This window comes from Ranitomeya variabilis, chromosome 3 (assembly GCF_051348905.1).
Source record: "Ranitomeya variabilis isolate aRanVar5 chromosome 3, aRanVar5.hap1, whole genome shotgun sequence".
Taxonomy (NCBI): domain Eukaryota; kingdom Metazoa; phylum Chordata; class Amphibia; order Anura; family Dendrobatidae; genus Ranitomeya; species Ranitomeya variabilis.
The window spans coordinates 64510977-64534337 of record NC_135234.1 but is presented as its reverse complement, the minus strand read 5'-3'; the positions used below and the strand labels follow the sequence as shown (position 1 = coordinate 64534337).

Genomic DNA, 23361 nt, shown 5'->3' with positions numbered 1-23361 from the left:
CGTCAGCCAGAGCCACCAGACTATTAACCCTAATATCCCACATCATCCCGTCAGCCAGAGCCACCGAACTTCTACCACTAATATTCCACATCAGTTTGAGCCACCGGACTACTACCCCTAATATCCCATATCATCCCATCAGCCAGAGCCACCGGACTACTACCACTAATATCCTACATAATCCCGTCAGCCAGAGCCACCGGACTAGTAGCACTGATATCCCACATCATCCCATCAGAGCCACCAGACTACTACTACTAATATTCCACATCATCCCATCAGCCAGAGCCACCGGACTACTGCCCCTAATATTCCACATCATCCTGTCAGCCAGAGCCACCGGACTATTACCAATAATATCCCACATCATCCCATCAGAGCCACCGGACTATTACCCTTAATATCCCATATCATCCTGTCAGCCAGAGCCACTAGGCTATTACCACTAATATCCCACATCATCCCATCACAGCCGCCAGACTACTACCACTAATATCCCACATCATCCCATCAGAGCCACCAGACTACTACCCCTAATATCCCACATCATCCCGTCAGCCAGAGCCACCAGGCTATTACCACTAATATCCCACATCATCCCATCATATAGATATAATTTGTTATTACTAACCACAGTTAGTTACTATGCCTAGGCTCTTCAGCTAGTACTATATATAAGGGGAGATGACACACAGTTATATACTATATACAGGGGGAGATAACATACCGGTGTATACTATATACAGGGGAGATGACATACAGGTATATACTATATACAGGATAGAAGACAAAAGAAGTGGCACTCACCCGATGATGCTGTACAAAAAATGTCCTTTATTCAGAGCATACGCTCACAGACATGTGGTGGAGAGGCGGCTTGGTAAGGAGAAGAGTGCAAAGGGAGGCAAGAGGACGACGGCCGTTTCGCGCCTGCGCGCTTCCACGGGTCCCTGCGTCGGAGAGGTGAGTATATCCCTATTTTTTATTTTAATTCTTTATTTTACACATTAATGTTGTTTCGATACCGATACCCGATACCACAAAAGTATCGGATCTCGGTATCGGAATTCCGATACCTGCAAGTATCGGCCGATACCCGATACTTGCGGTATCGGAATGCTCAACACTACTTATAAGCAATGACCATGAATGGTCAAATAAATCACCACACTAACACGCATAGATCAAAAGTGTATAAGCTTTGCACAAGTGGTTTGACATCCAAATGGGTAAGAGGCTTATACACTTTTGATCTATTTATGTTAGTGTGGTGATTTATTTGACCATTCATGGTCATTGCTTATAAGACTAATGAATATTTTGAACAATAGCCATACTGGCCCAGCGACATTATTAAAATAAGAACTTATTGATGCCCTTTAAACCCATTATGAGACCGGTGGTTTGTTTACCTGAGTATGCATATATTCTATACATGCACTATGCACTTTATTGCCTGACTACTCTTTGGTTTTCACCATGTGATTAAATATGATGTCTCCCCTTGTTGTATAGCTACATTGCTGCCCGCCTGTTTTACTATGCACTATGGTATGGTCTTTATGTGTATTAATTTTCTGTATGTCAAACTCTTTTGATTAAATAAAGATATTTTGTACTTTTTCATGAAGTAAAGAGTTTGGATCATTACTACTAAGAAATTGTCCATACCAAAAGAAAGGATAGCTAAAGCTCGCTTTCTCCCTTTTTTATGCATGCTATATACAGAAGGAGATGACATACAGGTATATACTATATACAGGAGATGACACACAAGTATGTACTATATACATGAGGAGATGACACACAGGTATATACTATATACAGGGGGAGATGAAATACAGGTATATACTATATACAGGGGAGATGACATACAGGTATATACTATATACAGGAGGAGATGATATACAGGTATATACTATATACAGGGGGAGATGAAATACAGGTATATACTATATACAGGGGAGATGACATACAGGTATATACTATATACAGGAGGAGATGATATACAGGTATATACTATATACAGGGGGAGATGAAATACAGGTATATACTATATACAGGGGAGATGACATACAGGTATATACTATATACAGGAGGAGATGATATACAGGTATATACTATATACAGGGGAGATGACATACAGGTATATACTAAGGTGAAATTGAGAAGTGTGAGGTGAAAATGAGAGGTGTGTTTAATTAAACTGATAGGACTTGATTTGGAAAGGCACACACCTGTCTATATAAGACATTACAGCTCAGAGTGCATGTCAGACCAAATGAGAATCATGAGGTCAAAGGAACTGGCCAAGGAGTTCAGAGACAGAATTATGGCAAGCCACAGATCTGGCCAAGGTTACAACAAAATTTCTACAGTACTCAAGGTTCCTAAGAGCACAGTGACCTCCATAATCCTTAAATGGAAGTTTGGGACCACCAGAAGTCTTCCTAGACCTGGCCGTCCAGCCAAACTGAGTAATCATGGAGAAGAGCCTTGATGAGAGAGGTAAGGAAGAACTCCAGGATCATTGTGTCTGAGCTCCAGAGATGCAGTAGGGAGATGGGGGAAAGTTCCACAAAGTCAACTATCACTGCAGCCCTCCACCAGTCAAGCCTTTATGGCAGAGTGACCCGACGGAAGGCTCTCCTCAGTGCAAAAAGTATGAAAGCCCACATAGAGTTTGCTGAAAAAACACATGCAGGACTCCCAGACTATGAGAAATAAGATTCTCTGGTCTGATCAGATGAAGACAGACCTTTTTGGTGATAATTCTAAGTGGTATGTGTGGAGAAAACCAGGCACTGCTCATCACCTGCCCAATACAATCCCAACAGTGAAACATGGTGGTGGCAGCATCATGCTCTGGGGGTGTTTTTCAGCTGCAGTGACAGGACGACTGGTCGTCATTGAAGGAAACATGAATGCGGCCAAGTACAGAGATATCCTGGATGAAAACCTCTTCCAGAGTGTTCTGGACCTCAAACTTGGTCGAAGCTTCCCCTTTCAATTAGACAATGACCCTAAGCACACAGCTAAAATAACAAAGGAGTGGCTTCAGAACAACTCTGTGACCATTATTGACAGGCCCAGCCAGAGCCCTGACCTAAACTCAATTGGGCATTTCTGGAGAGACCTGAAAATGGCTGTCCACAAACTTTCACCATCCAACCTGACGGCACTGGAGAGGATCTGCAAGGAAGAATGGCAGAAGATTCCCAATTCCAGGTGTGAAAAACTTTTTGCATCATTCCCAAGAAGTCTCATGACTGTACTAGCTAAAAAGGGTGCTTCTACTCAATACTGAGCACAGGGTCTGAATAATTATGACCATTTGATATTTCAGTTTTTCCTTTTTTAATAAATTTGCAAAAATTACTACATTTCTGTTTTTTTCAGTCAAGATGGGGTGCAGAGTGTACACTAATGAGAAAAAATAAACTTTTGTGAATTTACCAAATGACTGCACTGAAACAAAGAGTGAAAATTTTAAGGGGTCTGAATACTTTCTGTACCCACTGTACATATTCTCATAAGAAAGACAAAATCTCATTTTTAGTCTATGGTCACACGATCAGTATTTGGTCAATATTTATCAGTATTCATAAGCCAAAACCAGGAGTGGGTGAAAACTGCAGAAGTTGTTACGTGTTTCTACTCTAATTGTTCCACTTCTGGTTTTGGCTTATAAATACTTATGTAAAATACTGACCAAATAATGATAATGTGACCAAAAACTTACTTTCATAAATATTCAGTTTTCAGGTTTATTTACCTTTTGGAATGACCAACAACACAGTAATTGTTCTATAATAGTGTTGAGCATTCCGATACCGCAAGTATCGGGTATCGTCCGATACTTGTGGTATCGGAATTCCGATACCGAGTTCCGATATTTTTGTGATATCGGAAATCGGAATCGGAAGTTCCCAGTGTATGGTTCCCAGGGTCTGGAGGAGAGGAGACTCTCCTTCAGGCCCTGGGATCCATATTCATGTAAAAAATAAAGAATTAAAATAAAAAATATGGATATACTCACCCGTCCGGCGGCCCCTGGACCTTACCGCTGTTAACCGGCAGCCTCCGTTCCTAAGAATGAGGAGTTTAGGACCTGCGATGACGTCGCGGCTTTTGATTGGTCGCGTGAGCGGTCACATGAGCGGTCACGCGACCAATCACAAGCCGCGACGTCAGCCGCGACGTCATCTAAGGTCCTAAACTCCTCATTCTTAGGAACGGAGGCTGCCGGTTAAAAGCGGTAAGGTCCAGGGGCCGCCGGACGGGTGAGTATATCCATATTTTTTATTTTAATTCTTTATTTTTTACATGAATATGGATCCCAGGGCCTGAAGGAGAGTTTCCTCTCCTTCAGACCCTGGGAACCATCCAGGATACCTTCCGATACTTGAGTCCCATTGACTTGTATTGGTATCGGGTATCGGTATCGGCGATATCCAATATTTTTCGGATATCGGCCGATACTATCCGATACCGATACTTTCAAGTATCGGAAGGTATCGCTCAACACTATTCTATAATAAAATGAATGAAAAATACAAATTGCCCAATAATTGTGCATGCAGTAGATAATCGCTATGAAGTTTCCATGTGCATATTCACTATAAAAAAGCATCTGAGTTTAATTACATCATGTGAGCAAGAAGACCCCATTGTCACGTTCCTTAAACCCCTGAGGTAGTCACTACACTGTATGCAGATAGTGATCTGACAGCAGTGATTACTCCATAAATACACAGTGTATGTTTAACCATCAGGAAGTATGTGACAATGAACTGTACATTTGATGTTTTTCTCATTCATAGAATGTAATTAGCGTTCATACTTATCAATGATATGATACATCCTGCGTTATCCCTTACCTGAAACTGAAAACATTTCCATCCTGAGGATCAGTATTTCACTGTTCTCTTGTTTTCCACTGCGTCTTGTTTGACCAAACCTAAAACTGAAAGTCTAATCTATTCTAAATGGCAGGGAGGAGTCTTCTGTGCGTAGAAGGAAACACAGCAAATCTTAAAGGACCCATCTGTCTATGGTATTTACAATTGCCAAAAGGTGCTGAAAACTTCTCCTTACTTCTACCGATACTAGGAAATAAAAAATTCTCAATCATTGTTCAATTTCTCATAAGAAATAAACCATTACAGAAATATTAGGAAAATACAGTGTGTGCGAAATAAATACAATTCGTTATACACCATTAGAACACATTATTTGTCTGTGATTTACCTATATGTATTTTGCTCATTAACGATCAATGGGACATTAAATTAATTGCTGGATGAAAGTAACATTTTACTTATCTTTACCGTTTAACTTCATCAAATTAATTACAATTTATGTCGCAATACTCCCCACACGCTAACAATGCTGTCATACAGTGGGAAAAAAAGTACAGGGTGGGCCATTTATTTGGATACACCTAAATAAAATGGGAATGGTTGGTGATATCAACTTCGTGTTTGTGGCACATTAGTATATGGGAGGGGGAAAACTTTTTAATGGGTGGTGATGACCATGGCAGACATTTTGAAGTCGGTCATTTTACATCCAACTTTATTTTTTCAATGGGAAGAGGGTCATGTGACACATCAAACTTATTGAGAATTTCACAAGAAAATCAATGGTGTGCTTGGTTTTAACGTAACTTTATTCTTTCATGAGTTATTTACAAGTTTTTCTTTGTTTACAGCCATTGACGTGGTTAACACGTGAGGAGCGGATAGAAATTGTGTTGATGTCTGGTGAACGCAGTACTCAGTCATTACAGCAGATTTCAATTAAAGAGACCCTACAAGACCACCCATTTCCCTTGCTACAGTTAGCAAACTGCTTGCCAAATTTCATGAAACAGGTTCAGTGTTGGATTTGCTTAAATGTGGACACAAGAAAACTGTCACTAATGAAAAAACATCAGTGGCTGAAGGTGCACTGAAGATGTCACGTTCCCTGAAAATGGCACGTTCCCTGAGTTTTTCCAGCAAGATGGTGCACCACCATGGTTGTCAGGTCCGAGCATTCCTACATGAACAGTTTCCTGGAAAGTGGATAGGTCATCGTGGGCCAGATGAATGGCCACCAAAGTCTCCCGATCTGATCCCCTTAAACTTTTATCTTTGGGGTCATCTGAAGGCAATTGTCTATGCTGTGGAGATACGAGATGTGCAGCATCTAAAACAACGGATACTGGAAGCCTGTGCTAGCATTTCTTCTGCAGTGTTGCTATCAGTGAGTCAAGAGTAGGAGAAGAGGGTTGCATTGACAATCCAACACAATGGGCAGCACTTTGAGCACATTTTATAAGTGGTCTTAAAGTTGTAAATAACTCATGAAAGAAAAAAGTTATGGTAAAACCAAGCACACCATTGTTTTCCTTGTGAAATTTTCAAGTTTGATGTGTCACATGACCCTCTTCCCATTGGAAAAAATAAAGTTGGATCCAAAATGGCCAAAAGTTATTCCCTTCCCATATACTAATGTGCCACAAACAGGAAGTTGATATCACCAACCATTCCCATTTTATTGAAGGTATATTCATATAAATGGCCCAATCTCTATTTAGTCAGCCACCAATTGTGCACATTCTCCCTCTTAAAAAGATGAGAGAGGCCTGTAATTGACATCATAGGTAGACCACAACTATGAGAATCAAAATGAGAAAATAAATCCAGAAAATTACCTTACGATTTCTGGCTCTCAGAGACCTGTAACATCTTCTTTAAGAGGCTTCTCTGTCCTCCACTTATTACCTGTAGTAAAAGACACCTGTTTACAACCTCAAACAGTCACACTCCAAACACCACTATGGTGAAGACCAAAGAGCTGTTGAAAGACACCAGAAACAAAATTGTAGCCCTGTACCAGGCTGGGAAGACTGAATCTGCAATAGGCAAGCAGCTTGGTTTGACAAAATCAACTGTAGGAGCAACAATAAGAAAATGGAAGACATACAAGACAACTGATAATTTCCCTCTTTCTGGGGCTGCACGCAAGATCTTACCCATGGGGTCAAAATGATCATAAGAACAGTGATCAAAAATCCCAGAACCACATGGGGGACCTAGTGAATTACTTGCAGAGAGCTGGGACCTCCGTAACAAAGACTACCATCAGTAACACACTTCGCCGCCAGGGACTCAGATTCTGCAGTGCCAGACATGTCCCCCTGCTTAAGCCAGTACATGTCTGGGCCCATCTTAAGTTTGCTAGAGAGCATTTGGATTATCCAGAAGAGTATTGGGAGAATGTCATATGGTCTGGTAAAACCAAAAAAGAACTTTTTGGTAGAAACAAAACTCGTCGTGTTTGGAGGAAACAGAATGCTGAGTTGCATCCAAAGAACACCATACCTCCTGTGAAGCATGGGGTGGCAACATTATGCTTTTGGGCTGTTTCTCTGCAAAGGGACTATGACAACAGATCTGTGTACATGAAAAGAATGAATGTGAATATGTATCATGTATCATGTATCGTGAGATTATGAGTTCAAACCTCCTTCCATCAGAAAGTACATTGAAGATGAAACGTGGATGGGTTTTTCAGCATAATAATGATCCCAAGCACACTGCTAGGGCAACAAAGGAGTGGCTTCATAAGAAGCATATGAAGGTCCTTGAGTGTCCCAAAACATCACTGCTCTAGAGGAGATCTGCATGGAGGAATGGGCCAACATACCACCAACAGTGTGTGCCAACCTTGTGAAGACTTACAGAAAACATTTGATCTCTGCCATTGCCAACAAAAGATATATAACAAAATACAGTATTGAGATGAACTTTTGTTAATGACCAAATACTTATATTGCACCATAATTTGCAAAATAATCATGCCAAATCAGACAACGTGATTTTCTGAATTTGTTTTCTCATTTTGACTCTCATAGTTGTGGTCTACCTATGATGTCAATTACAGGCCTCTCTCATCTTTTTAAGTGGGAAAACTTGCAGAATTGGTGGCTCACTAAATACTTTTTTCCACTGTATATGTGACACGCCCACCAGGGCCGTGGGGTACTCGGAACCGAGTCGGAAAGTTCTTTGGGGAAGTCACAAGTGCCATGACCTGACTCTGTGGCCCTAGCTGTGTCATAAAATCGGGAATATGCATATGCGATTTAACGTGATGCCACCTGTGGTGTTCGGCAACGGATGGCCGATGCTGCTAGGAGAATGCAGGGGCTGATGGTGACGCAGCTGGGATGGTTCTGCTCCCCACAGGTGGAGCTGGGCCCCAGGGCTACCAGTTCCGTTTATGTCCGGCTTCGTGTACCTTGTGGTGCAGGACTCAGGATGCAAGAGATCACTGGAGGACGCAAGGGTTGTAGTTTTCTTTTCCTTTACTTGATGGTGGATAGTAGACCGGGGCACTGGTAACAGATCATAATGGAGAACCGGGCAGCCTGGAAGCAATTTGGGATACACCTGGCCAGGTAGGTACGGAGGCCATCCTTCTGTGCTGTCTTCCCTTTTTCCTTGCCGCCTCCCAACTCACCCTCCTGCTGCTAACTGTCTCTCTGTTTTTTAAAAAAAACAAGCCATTGACCACATGGCAGGCAGTTCGAGCCTATCAAAGGTGCCGTTCGTTTGTGTCGGCTCCAGGCTCTAGTATGCTGCTGTGCCACCGTGTATTAGATCGGGCCAGGAGACCTGCAGTCCCCTGTCCTCCGGATTTAGCTGCCGGGACTTTAGTACCTACACAACTATGGACTCCAGTATCTGGTTCCTAGTGCTCAGTTTTGGGGTGAGTTTAATCACAGCTCCACTCCCCAGGTTTTGCTCAACTTCTCTCCTACTGACACCTGGTAAGGGGACCCCTCCTTGCTTCCAGGCATGATATTACTCCCTGTGAGAGAGGAAATGCCACTGTGGCAAACGAACTCCTGGGGTGCCACATTGTCCTCTAGTGAAATTAAGTAGTCCCGGACTGAGGAAACAAATATTAAACAAATTAACAAGTGAACAATCATAACTATTTACAAGATTTCAAAAATTAAAATTACAAAAACCAAAGCTCAAAAATAGTCCTGGTGATGATTAGTCCATGCATCATTGTCCATGTTCATTCCTGAGCCAGGTTGGTAACTATATAGAAGTATTGTCCTGGTCACAAAGAGTCCAGTGACCCAATCGTCCATTAAATCAAGTATAATAGGATTGCTCAAGAGTTCTTACAGAGTATCTGTAGGCTCATATGCTTGATGGTTACGTACTTACATTACATATTTAAATATCTTATTTACACAATCTACTTACATGCGGAACCTTATAGGGATTTGACCTAGGGTTCTACGGGCAGACCTTCGTGGCACTGGTACTGGTGTATTGTGCTCTCTATTGGCTGCGCTACAGGTGACTCTACGTAGCACGGGTATATCTGATGTTCTATGACCACTGTTGCTCACCATGGGCATGACAGATTCGCTGCTGGCAGGGGGTGGATTCTCTTGCTCCGCTGCTAATGTGGCATCTGCTGCTTGAGCCCGCTAGTCTTCAGGCTGGTCTTGAGTTGCATCTCTTTCTGGCACTTCTAGCTGGGGAAACGTCAAAACGGGCACGACTATGGCCTGATTCACCCTTGTCTAATTTGGAGGGAACTCGCCGAGTACTGTGCTAATCTTTTCCTCCACCTCTTCCACTGGCTGAGGAATGTCTTGGTTTTCAATCCTTTCCTTTAGTTGGTCAGGGCATGTTTTTAGATTATCCCTCTACACTGCCGCTGAGGTTTCTCTTCCATCTTTACTGATGAGGCACACCTTGATGTAATCAAAGTCTGAAGGTAAAATGGTGTATGGCTTAGCCTCTCACTGGTTGTCTAGTATGTGAACTATTATCTTCCTTTTGAGTTACATAGTTACATAGTTACATAGTTATTAAGGTTGAAGGAAGACTGTAAGTCCATCTAGTTCAACCCATAGCCTAACCTAACATGCCCTAACATGTTGATCCAGGGGAAGGCAAAAAAACCCCATGTGGCAAAGAGTAACTCCACCATGGGGAAAAAAATTCCTTCCCGACTCCACATACGGCAATCAGACTAGTTCCCTGGATCAACGCCTTATCAAGGAATCTAGTGTATATACCCTGTAACATTATACTTTTCCAGAAAGGTATCCAGTCCCCTCTTAAATTTAATTAATGAATCACTCATTACAACATCATACGGCAGAGAGTTCCATAGTCTCACTGCTCTTACAGTAAAGAATCCGCGTCTGTTATTATGCTTAAACCTTCTTTCCTCCAGACGTAGAGGATGCCCCCTTGTCCCTGTCTCAGGTCTATGATTAAAAAGATCATCAGAAAGGTCTTTGTACTGTCCCCTCATATATTTATACATTAACATAAGATCACCCCTTAGTCTTCGTTTTTCCAAACTAAACAGCCCCAAGTGTAATAACCTATCTTGGTATTGCAGACCCCCCAGTCCTCTAATAACCTTGGTCGCTCTTCTCTGCACCCGCTCCAGTTCAGCTATGTCTTTCTTATACACCGGAGACCAGAACTGTGCACAGTATTCTAAGTGTGGTCGAACTAGTGACTTGTATAGAGGTAAAATTATGTTCTCCTCATGAGCATCTATGCCTCTTTTAATACATCCCATTATTTTATTTGCCTTTGTAGCAGCTGCCTGACACTGGCCACTGAATATGAGTTTGTCATCCACCCATACACCCAGGTCTTTTTCATTGACGGTTTTGCCCAGAGTTTTAGAATTAAGCACATAGTTATACATCTTATTACTTCTACCCAAGTGCATGACCTTACATTTATCCCCATTAAAGCTCATTTGCCATTTATCAGCCCAAGCTTCTAGTTTACATAAATCATCCTGTAATATAAAATTGTCCTCCCCTGTATTGATTACCCTGCAGAGTTTAGTGTCATCTGCAAATATTGAAATTCTACTCTGAATGCCCCCTACAAGGTCATTAATAAATATGTTAAAAAGAAGAGGGCCCAATACTGACCCCTGTGGTACCCCACTGCTAACCGTGACCCAGTCCGAGTGTGCTCCATTAATAACCACCCTTTGTTTCCTATCCCTGAGCCAGCTCTCAACCCACTTACACATATTTTCCCCTATCCCCATTACTCTCATTTTATGTAACAACCTTTTGTGTGGCACTGTATCAAAAGCTTTGGAAAAGTCCATATATACTACGTCCACTGGGTTCCCTTGGTCCAGTCCGGAACTTACCTCTTCATAGAAGCTGATCAAATTAGTCTGACATGAACGGTCCCTAGTAAACCCGTGCTGATACTGGGTCATGAGGTTATTCCTCTTCAGATACTCCAGCATAGCATCCCTTAGAATGCCCTCCAGGATTTTACCGACAGTAGAGGTTAAGCTTACTGGCCTATAATTACCGAGTTCAGTTTTTGCCCCTTTTTTGAATATTGGCACCACATTTGCTATACGCCAGTCCTGTGGTACAGACCCTGTTATTATGGAGTCTTTAAAGATTAAAAATAATGGTCTATCAATGACTGTACTTAGTTCCTGCAGTATTCGGGGGTGTATCCCATCCAGGCCCGGAGATTTGTCAATTTTAGTGATTTTTAGACGCCGCTGTACTTCCTGCTGGGTTAAGCAGGTGACATTTAATGGGGAATTTTTATCACTAGTCATTTTGTCTGCCATGGGATTTTCTTTTGTAAATACTGATGAAAAAAAGTCATTTAGCATATTGGCTTTTTCCTCATCCTCATCCACCATTTCACCCAGACTATTTTTAAGGGGGCCAACACTGTCCTTTTTAAGTTTCTTACTATTTATATAGTTAAAGAATATTTTGGGATTATTTTTACTCTCTCTGGCAATGAGTCTCTCTGTCTCAATCTTTGGTGCCTTGATTTGCTTTTTACAGAATTTATTTAATTTTCTGTATTTATTTAATGCCTCCTCACTACCTACTTCCTTTAATTCTCTAAATGCTTTCTTTTTGTCCCTTATTGCGCCCCTTATAGCTCTATTTAGCCATATTGGTTTCCTCCTATTTCTAGTATGTTTATTCCCATACGGTATATACTGTGCACAGGTCCTATCCAGGATGCTAATAAATGTCTCCCATTTTCTTTGTGTATTTTTGTGTCTCAGGATATCGTCCCAGTTAATTGCACCAAGATCCTCTCTCATCCGTTGGAAATTTGCCCTCCTGAAGTTTAGTGTCCTTGTCACCCCCCTACTACCCATCTTATTAAAGGTTACATGAAAACTTATTATTTTGTGATCACTATTCCCCAAGTGACCCCCAACCCTTATATTTGATATGCGGTCTGGCCTGTTGGTTAATATTAGGTCTAGCAGTGCCCCCCTCCTTGTTGGGTCCTGAACCAGTTGTGAAAGGTAATTGTCTCTCATAGTTGTCAAAAACCGATTACCTTTGCTGGAACTGCAGGTTTCTGTTCCCCAATCTATTTCAGGGTAGTTGAAGTCCCCCATAATAATGACTTCTCCTTGAGTCGCAGCTTCATCTATTTGCTTTACGAGGATATTCTCCATTGCTTCCATTAGTTTTGGAGATTTATAACAAACCCCTATCAGTAATTTATTATTTTTTCCCCCTCCCCTTATCTCCACCCACAGGGACTCTACATTTTCATTAAATTCACCTATATTATCACGCAGGATGGGTTTTAAGGAAGATTTTACATATAGACACACCCCTCCCCCTCGCTTATCTGTACGGTCATTTCTGAACAGGCTATAGCCCTGCAAGTTAACAGCCCAGTCATGGCTCTCATCCAGCCACGTCTCAGATATCCCCACCATGTCATAATTATGCTCCAACAACATTAGTTCTAATTCGTCCATTTTGTTGGCGAGGCTTCTGGCATTAGTATACATGCACTTTATGTTACTCTCTGTACCTCTATTCTTTCTTAAATTACTAACTGTTCTAACCCCACCCCCCATGCCACCGCCACCCCCAACTTCCTTATTTGTGCCCAGGTCTCTATCTGCACTATCTTCCCCTCCTATAAAATGAATACCCTCCCCCCCAATCCCTAGTTTAAACACTCCTCCAACCTTCTAACCATTTTCTCCCCCAGCACAGCTGCACCTTCCCCATTGAGGTGCAGCCCATCCCTAGCGTAGAGCCTGTAGCCAACTGAGAAGTCGGCCCAGTTCTGCAGGAACCCAAACCCCTCCTTCCTACACCAATTCTTGAGCCACTTATTAACCTCCCTAATCTCCCGTTGCCTCTCTGGCGTGGCACGTGGTACAGGCAGTATTTCGGAAAATACCACGTTGGAGGTCCTTGCTTTCAGCTTGCAGCCTAATTCCCTGAAATCATCTTTAAGGACCTTCCACCTACCTCTAACTTTGTCATTTGTGCCAATGTGCACCATGACCGCTGGGTCCTCACCAGCCCCTCCCAGTAATCTGTCCACCCGATCAGCGATGTGTCGGACTCGAGCGCCAGGTAGGCAGCACACCGTCCGACGATCCCTGTCTTTGTGACAGATTGCCCTATCTGTTCCCCTAATAATTGAGTCCCCCACTACCAGCACCTGTCTGGCCTGCCCTGCTCTCCTTTTTCCCTCCTTACTGGAGCAGTCACTCCTCCGGCTTTCAGAGGACATGCCTGGCTGCAGCAATGCTACCCCTGTACTGGCACACCCCTCATCCGCCAACTTAGCAAACTTATTGGGGTGTGCCAGATCAGGACTAGCCTCCCTGGCACTCTTCCCTCTACCCCGCCTTCTATCTGTCACCCAGCTAACTGCCACACTGTCCTGCAGCTCCATCCTACCATCCCCCTCCTCATCTATCCCATTGAGTGTCTGCTCTGTGAGCAGAAGACTCCTCTCCATATTGTCTATGGATCTCAGTGTTGCCAGCTGCACATTTAGATCCAGTATCTGGGTTTCCAAATGCACAATGTGCTCACATCTCGCACAGCAGTATGCACCCTCGACCGGCTGGTCAAGGACTGCATACATGTGGCAAGATGTACACTGGATGGCATTAACAATTGTGGAGCACATTTCCTAATGGGGATTGCACCGCACAGAAACGTTAATTAAAAATAAATACAAAGTATTAATTAAACAAAAAACAAAAAACAAAAAAAAAAACAGAAGCAATTCCTCCCTTGGAAACTCCCTGATTCCAAAGTCACTGAATCACAAGTCACACACTTACCGCCGTTCACACTTACGCTCAGGTCACACTCAGCTCGCTCACACTCGCTGTGCTGAAGATTTATAGATTTTTTTTTTTTTCTCTCTATCTCCCCTCAACAGCAATCCACCTTGCTGTTCAGATGCACTTCCAAAAAGGACTTGAGCCCCAAACAGCTGCCCCTTATATCCCCTTAATTATGAGCCCCCACCCTAAGTTAACTCCTTATGAATATAGCTACTCCCAGTTCAGCAACTCACACAAATTCACACAGGTATTTGTTAAAGGCCTTCCAAATACCTCCTCACTGAATCACAAGTCACACACTTACCGCCGTTCACACTTACGCTCAGGTCACACTCAGCTCGCTCACACTCGCTGTGCTGAAGATTTATAGATTTTTTTTTTTTCTCTCTATCTCCCCTCAACAGCAATCCACCTTGCTGTTCAGATGCACTTCCAAAAAGGTACCTGTTCTCCAGGTAACAAGGGAACTGCAGGGGCATGCTGATTATAATTTCTTTCCTGCCTCTGTCTTGCCTGGGACAAACTTTTCTCTACACATTCTTGCACCTTGTGATATTGTTGCTGCCGGTCCATATACCAGTCTGCATCTGGTGATGTCGTCTCAGGTGTTAAAACTCCCATGTCCAAGTCAATGGGTAACTTGCCATGTCTTGCCCTCATTAGGTAGGCGGGTGTACAGTTGGTGGAGTTTACCGGGATGTGGTTATATGTGTACCAAATCCGGTAACGTCTCTGGCCACAGGCTACGCTCTTCCAGGGGCAGAGTCTTCAACAGGTCTATTACTACCTAGTTCAATTTCTCGCATTACCTGTTGGTCTGAAGATGATATCGCATGGTTCTTATTTTCTTACAGCCATACAGGTTACAGAACTCCTGGAACACTTCTGCTGGGCCATGGTCGGTAAGCACTCGCTCAGGGTAACCGTGCGGGTGACAAAAGTGTTGAAATGCTTTGTCTGCCATCTTCACTGCTACCAGGAACCGGGAGTAGTGGTCTACTATGGTGAGGGTGTAGACATAGCCTGACCGGCTTGGAGACAGTTTCACGTGGTCCAAGGCTACCAGCTCAAGTGGTTGTTTGGTGACTATGGGCTGTAGGGGAGCCCTCTGGCTATCACAGTCTTTCCGTCTCAGGTAGCATGGACCACATTCTTAACACCATTTCTCGATTGGTTTTCTCATGCCAATTCAGTAGATTCGCTCACATAGCAAGATTTCCAACTTCTTCCACCCGAAGTCTACTGCTCCATCATGATACGCTTCTAAGACCATTGGCGCATCCCACTTCAGGACTACCACCTGCCAGACCAGTTCGTGGGCTCGGGAGTTGACGTTTGTCCGTCCGACACAGCTTCCCCTCATAGATGAACAGCATTCCCTTCTCCTTCCACAACTGTTGGGTCTCTTGTGGAGCATCAGGACCAGGGTGTGAATCAGCTTGTGTCAGCCATTCCTTTACTAGGCAGACTGCCAGATCGCTGTCCTGCTTTTCTTCCCATCCGTGGTGGGGCAATTTAATTGTTGCCTCTTGCACGGCATAGCGCTTGTCCCTCACACAGTTGGAGCACTGGGCCGCACCTGGGCGGTGGAAGGCTGGTAACTCAATTTCTTCGAGTTCCTCTGGGTCTTCTCCCCCATCTGACAAGTTGGGCATCCTGGACAGCGCATCAGCAATAGCGTTTTTTATGCCCCGCCCGGTATTTGATGGTAAACTCGTAATTGGACAGCAGAGCCATTTATCGCTGTTCCAATGCACCCAGCTTCGCCATTGCAAGGTGAGTCAGAGGATTATTATCCATATAAATGTAAACATCACTGAAGCCAGGTAGTGCTTGAAGCGCTCCACTACCGCCCAGACTATGGCGAGAAACTCCAGTTTAAAGGAACTATAGTTGTCGGGGTTTCTTTCTGTGGGACAAAGCTTCCTGCTGGAGTAGGTAATCACTCTCTCTCTCTGCCATGCTGTACCTGGGACAGCACTGCTCCCAATCCCATGTTGCTGGAGTCCGTATAGAGTATAAAGGGTTGGCCATAGTTGGGGTAGGCCAGGACTTCGGCTCCCATAAGATCCATCTTCAACCAAGTGAAGGATTCCTCTTCTCTTTTATTTCACTCGAAAGGAGGACTCAGGTTCTTGGCCTTCTTGGACTGGCCTATTAAGAGGTCCTGCATAGGGGCTGCTATCTTTGTGAAGCCCTTTATGAATCTCCTGTAGTAACCTACCAGCCAGAGGAAATGCCTTGATAGAGGAGGGCCAGGCCTTGATCACAGTGACTTTTTCAGGGTTTGGTGCCACACTTTCTGCGCTTACCACGTGACCTAGGTACTGCACGTTGGGCTTCAACAGGTGGCATTTGGATGGCTTGACTTTCAGGCCAAAACCGGATAAAGCCTCACAAACACCTCTACCAGGTGCTCCAGGTGGTCTTCATACATCTTTAGCAGACAATGACATTGTCCAGATACAACAAAACGGTTTTGAAGTTTTTATGTCCTAGGCAGCATTCCATTAACCGCTGGAATGTTCCCGCTGCATTGCAGAGCCCAAATGGCATGCAGTTGAACTCACAGAAGCCCATTAGTGTCTTAAATGCTGTCTTCTCTCTGTCTGCTTCTGCAACGAGAACCTGCCACTACCCACTGGGGAGATCTAAAGTGGAGAGATAGTTAGCGGATCTCAGTGCAGCTAATCATTCCTCAATCCATGGTAACGGGTAGGCATCTTTATGTGTAATGTGGTTAATCTGCCTGTAGTCAACACACATCCTCATTGTACCATCTTTCTTTCTAACGAGGACTAATGGAGCTGCCCAGGGGCTACAACTATCTCTAATTACCTCAGCCTCCTCCATCTCCCGTAACATACCCTTGGCACATTGATAGTGAGCTGAGGGTACAGGTCGGTAACTCTCTTTAATGGGCGAATGATCTCCGCTGGAGACATGATGTTGGACCCCATTTACCTGCCCAAAGTTTAAAGGCTGTTTGCTAAAGACCCGCTCATATTCTCGAACCACCCAGTAAAACCCATGCTTTTGGTGCAAAGGGGTGGAGTCAGTACCTATGTGTAGCTTTTGTCACCAATCCTCCAGCTGCCCCTCAGAGCCATTGTCCTCCGCCTGGTTAGATGGAAGCAAGGGTTCCATAGCCTTTATTGCATTATTACTGACAGTGTACAGCTTAGCAAGGGTGGCATGCTGGGGTAAATGGACCTCTTTCTCCCCACAGTTCAGGATGCATATTAGTACCCTATCCCTTGCCGACATTGACTACCCTTTTGGCTGTCAGGATGGCGGGTCTACTATCAGAGTACATGGGTTCTACCAGGGCCTGGTAATCTTGACCCCTGAGGCCTATTGCTGCCCAACACCAAATCAACATTTCAATCCTAGGGGGTATTGCAATGAGGAATGGATCACTCACTCTGACACTGCCGACTTCTCCACCAGACAGCTCTACCTGTTGTCTCTGCATCAGGGCTCTGATTTCCTTTTGCAGGACACGCTGCTCACTGGAACTGGCAGTCTCGGCTACCTGTTGCAACAAAACAATAATTTCTCCAAGACAATTCTCTATTACATTGGTGCCTAGAGTAATCATAGGATGGCATTCTTGTCTGTCAATATCAACTATAATCAAACCTTGCGACTGCAATTCTACTCGGCCAACCTTGATGGTCACCTCCTTATACACCACCTGAGGCAAGGGCTGACCATTGCTGGCAAAGATGTTAAAGTGTTCTACTGGGCTGTAAGTATTCTCTGAATCAGCCCAATATCATTAAAAAAGGATATATGACATGGTTGTTACCTGAGAGCCAGTGTCCAATAAAGCGTTCATCCGGATGCCATCAAGCACGACTGGCAAGACCGCCCGTCCGCCCACGTACTTGTCTCCCCAGCTTTGTGGGCCCGGTCGTATTATTTCTGGGGGTTGGCCCTCTGCCCCAGGGGTTGCTACAGAATCATGTGATGTGCCCTGCCTTGTTGCAGCGGTGACAGATGGGCCGTGCGTCCTGGTCGTAGGGATCACTCTCTCTCCCTCTGGTCAGTGGGATTCTCCTCCACCGTCGCCACGGGACGTCATCTGGACTCGTGCCTTACATAATAGTACACATCAATGTGTCCCTTACAAAGTAAAATGTCCCCTGTGTGTGTGTGTACTCTCTAAGCTGCAAACTTGAAAACTTGTAAATATTAATACCCTGTATAAGTGCCCTGAGAAACAGTGTCCACATTTTGCTTATTAAAAAGCAATAATGCCCCTTGTATGCTCCTTTGACAGTCACAGTACCGAGTACCCCTCTAACAATAATGCTTCTTAAGTGTCCACTTAACATTTTGTCCCTTAAATGCTCCCATATACAACAAAAATGTCCCTTTGTCCCCTTCCCACATACAAAAATAATATTTTCTGAGTCCAACACATGTACAGCTCCTCTTTACACAGTATGAGGCACCCACAGCTCCCCTATGTGTAGTATGATGCTCATACAGCTCTTCTATACCCAGTGTGATACCCCTCAGCTTTCCCTATACACAGTATGATGTTTCTAAGGCTCCCATATACACAGTTTGGTGCCCTCATATCTCCCCTATTCACAGTATATTGGTACCCCCGCACCGCTATGTATGCAGTAATATGGGGCCACAGCTCTCTAATATACACAATAATTGGTCAAATTCTCCAGTCCCCACTATACACAGTTTGATGGGCCCACAGCTCTTCTATATACACAATTTGATGAGCTCACAGCTTCCCTATACACAGCATAATGCACCCATATTTCTACTATATACATTGGGATGGGACCACAGCTCCCCTCTATACACAGCTCCATTTATACACAGGTTAATGGGCCCACACATCCTGCATGTACACATTATGATGGGCCCAAAGTTCCTGTATAATAGCAGAACGATGGGCACACAGCTCCCTTTTATACTCAGTATGATGGGCACACAGCTTTCCTATGCAATGCATGACAGGTCCACAGCTCCCCTATGCACATTATGATGTCCATCACAGCTTCCCTATGCACAGTATGATGTCCCCCACAACTCCTGTACACACAGTATGATGGACACACATCTTCCCTGTACACAGTATAATGGCCCACAGCTCCACACAATTTGATTGTCCCACAGCTATTCTATACACAGTATGATGACCCCTACAGCTTCCTTATACACATTATGATAGGCCGAAAGCTCTCCTATAAATAATATGATGTGCCCACAGCTCTCTACACACAGTAAGATGGGCCCACTGCTGCCCTATACACAATAAGATGAGCCCACATCTCTTCTATACACACTATGATGAGCCCACAGATCCCACATACACAGTATGATGAGCCCACAACTCTCCTATATACACAGTATGATGGTCCCACAGCTCCCTTATACAGTTGTGCTCAAAAGTTTACATACTCTGGCAACATTTTTGCTTTTTTGGCTGTTTTTCATAGAACATGAATGATAACACCAAAACGTTTTCTCCACTCATGGTTAGTGGTTGGGTGAAGCCATTTATTATCAAACTACTGTGTGTTATCTTTTTAAATCATAATGACAACCTAAAACATCCAAATGACCCTGATCAAAAGTTCACATACCCCATTTGTTAATACCGTGTATTGCCCCCTCTAACATCAATGACAGCTTGAAGTCTTTTGTGATAGTTGTGGATGAGGTTCTTTATTTTCACAGATGGTAAACCTGCTCACTCTTCTTGACAAAAAGCCTCCAGTTCTTGTAAATTCCTGGGATGTCTAGCATGAACTGCGCGCTTAAGATCTCCCCAGAATGGCTCAATGATATTGAGGTCAGGAGACTGAGATGACCACTCCAGAACCTTCACTTTGTTCTGCTGCAGCCAATGACAGGTGGACTTGGCTTTGTGTTTTGGATCGTTGTCATGTTGGAACGTCCAAGTACATCCCATGCACAGTTTCTGGGCTGATGAGTGCAAATTTGCCTCCAATATTGGCTGATAACGTGCCGCCTTCATCTTTCCTTCAACTTTGACCAAGTTTCTTGTGCCTTTGTAGCTCGCACATCCCCAAAACATCAGCGATCCACCTCCGTGCTTTACAGTAGGAATGGTGTTCCTTTCATCATAGGCCTTGTTGACGTCTCTCCAAATGAAACGTTTATGTTTGTGGCCAAAAAGTTCAATTTTGGTCTCATCACTCCAAATTACCTTGTTCCAGAAGTTTTGAGGCTTGTCTCTTTGCTGTTTTGCATATTGTAGGCGAGATACTTTGTGGCATTTGCGCGGTAATAGCTTTCTTCTGGCAACTCGACCATGCAGCCCATTTTTCTTTAAGTGCCTCCTTATTGTGCATCTTGAAACAGCCACACCGCTAGTTTTCAAATAGTCCTGTATTTCAGCTGATGTTATTTGTGGGTTTTTCTTTGCATCCCAAACAATTTTCTTGGCAGTTGTGGACGACATTTTTGATGGTCTACCTGACCGTGGTTTTGTTTTTACAGAGCCCCTGATTTTCCATTTGTTAATCACAGTTTGATCGCTGCTGACTGGCATTATCAATTCCTGGGATGACTTTTTGCATCCCTTTCCTGTTTTATATAGATCAACTACCTTTACCCATAGATCCATTGACAATTCGTTTGCTTTCCCCATGACTCACAATCCAGAAACGTCAGTGGCTGCATGAAAGATGCAAGAGTCTGTCTAGATCCCAGAAACTCAATCAGCTTTTATGCACACACACTGATTACAAGCAAACAGGTCACAGGTGAGGATGTTACCTTTAGTAGCCAGTCAAAGCCATTTGTGTCAACTTCTGTGTATGTTATCAGTCCTAAATCACCAGGGTATGAGAACTTTTGATCAAGGTCATTTGGATGTTTTGGGTCGTCATTATGATTTAAAAAGAGAAAACACAGTAGTTTGACAATAAATACCTTCACCCAACCGCTAATCATGAGTGGAGAAAAAGTTTTGGTGTTTATCATTCATATTCTCTGAAAAAAGGCCAAGAAAGCAAAAATTCTGCCAGGGTATGTAAACTTTTGAGCAAAACTGTACATGGTATGATGGGCCCACAGATCTCCTTTACACAGTATGATGGGCCCATAGCTCCCTTACACACTGTATGATGGGCTCACACCTCCCCTACACACAGTAAGATGGGCCTACAGCTACTCTATATTCAGTATTATGTCCCATACAGCTCATCTATATACAATATAATGTGCCTACAACACACCTATAAACAGTGTAATGGGACCACTGCTCTTCTATTCTATATTCAATATACATAGTATGATGAGCCCACAGCTCCCTTCTATACAGTATGATTGACCCACAGCTACCCTATATACAGTATGATGTCCCATACAGCTATTCTATACAAAGTATGATGGACACACAGCTACTCTATACACAGTATGTTGTCCCACACAGCTCCCTTATACACAGTATGATGGACCACTGCTCTTCTATATACACAGTATATTTGCCCACAGGTAACCTATATACAATATGATGGACCCACAGCTCCCTTTAACACAGTATCAGGGCTAAAAGCTCCCATATACACAGTATGATGTCCCCCACAGTTCCTTTATACACAATATGATGTACCCCCACAACTCCCCTTTATACACGGTATGATTTCCCCTACAACTCCCCTGTATACACAGTATGATAGGCCCACAAATCCCCTATATACAGTATGATGTCCCCACAGCTCCCATATACACAGCATGATGTGACCACTTACACAATATAATGCACCCCACACTGTATGATGTCCACCACAGTAGCCCCACAGTGTATGGTAGCCCTTCCAATGTATGATGGCCACCACATTCCTCCTGCAAATATTAAAATAAAAAAGAAACATCATATTTTCACTCAACCCTGGAAACCTAACCCACACCTTGCCAACAGACAGTGGCAAGGTATGGGCAGTCCAACGACGGCCATCTGAGATACAGTATATCTCTGATCCCATGTATTTAACTCCTTAGATGCCGTCTCACAGCAAAGACATAAACAGACCCATCCATCTAGTCTGTAACCAGTCACTCTCATCTCATCAGTCGATAAAAGCTTTGAATAATTTGTCTTCAGGTATTTCTTGATGTTTCAACTTCTGTCTTGCTCAGTGGTAGTCAGGTTTCAGCCTTCCTTACCTCGGCCATTTCTCTGGTCACTGGGCACTCCAGGAAGGTTGCAGTTCTGGAATATGACACCACTGGAGGATAATGAGTTCCTGGTCACTTCACGTTTGATTCTCCTCAAATTTTTGGCAGTTAAAGGTGATGTCTGGTCCAAAATGATAAGTCTGCAGTCACTCTGTGTGACTGTAGAGTTATTAATACCCCCCACCCTCTCCAGTGCACGCACTGTGCGCTGCAGGGATTCGCCAGTTTCTGAGCCAGGAACGGTGGTAATCTATGCGATATGCATATTTCAGGCCAGAACCCATCGAGACCAGAATGCACACCAGTTGGCACGCCTACTGGAAGGCCTGATCAACTAGATGGGGCACAGACTCACTCAATACAAATGTATAGAGCGAGGCCAGACTCTGGCCGGAAGTATGCATAATGCATACGTACACGGCGGTCCCAAATCAGAAACCGGCGAATACCCTTGGGGGATTTATAAGTCTGCAGTCACACAGATTAACTGCAGACTTATCATTTTGGACCTGACAAGCCCTTTAATGTGCATCTTTTTTTCTCAACATGTTTTTTGCGACCCTATTTTCAACAAAACGTTTAATAGTTCTGTGATAGCACCCCAATATCTTAGCAATTTCAAGAGAACCGCATCCCTCTGTAAGACTTTTAACAATTTTCTATCTTTCAGAGTCAGTTAAACCTGTTTGTTAACCCATTTTGCCCGAGGAAAACAAGCTGCCTAATAATTCTATCCACCTTCATATAGGATATTGCACAGTAACTGTCACAAAACCACTGCTCACTGTGTCATAGGGATGCAGTGAGTGACAGCTCTGCCACCCAATAGAGGGCTGTTAGCATTGTGTGTGAGATTGGGCAGCGGGGCTATCAGGGACTGGGACGTGCCAACTATCCTCATGCTAATTTGGGAAAGCCTAGCAGCCCAATCAGGCCGGATCTTCTGGGCTTCCTCCAGGTTTCACCTTTCTGGGTGATTGCCTTGCTTCTTAGCTGGCTGGCAAATGT

At 43.8% G+C, this 23361-nt stretch overlaps 1 protein-coding gene across 1 annotated transcript in view; it reads right to left on the bottom strand.

The window, feature by feature from the left end:
• Window positions 1–4965, bottom strand: part of LOC143817947 (uncharacterized) — a 119051-nt gene extending 114086 nt beyond the window's left edge. Inside the window, exon 1 of the mRNA XM_077299409.1 lies at window positions 4881–4965. Within this exon, the coding sequence (XP_077155524.1) occupies window positions 4881–4902 (22 nt within the window). The 5' untranslated portion in view covers window positions 4903–4965. The remainder of the gene's footprint in view (window positions 1–4880) is intronic.
• Window positions 4966–23361: the final 18396 nt, after the last annotated feature.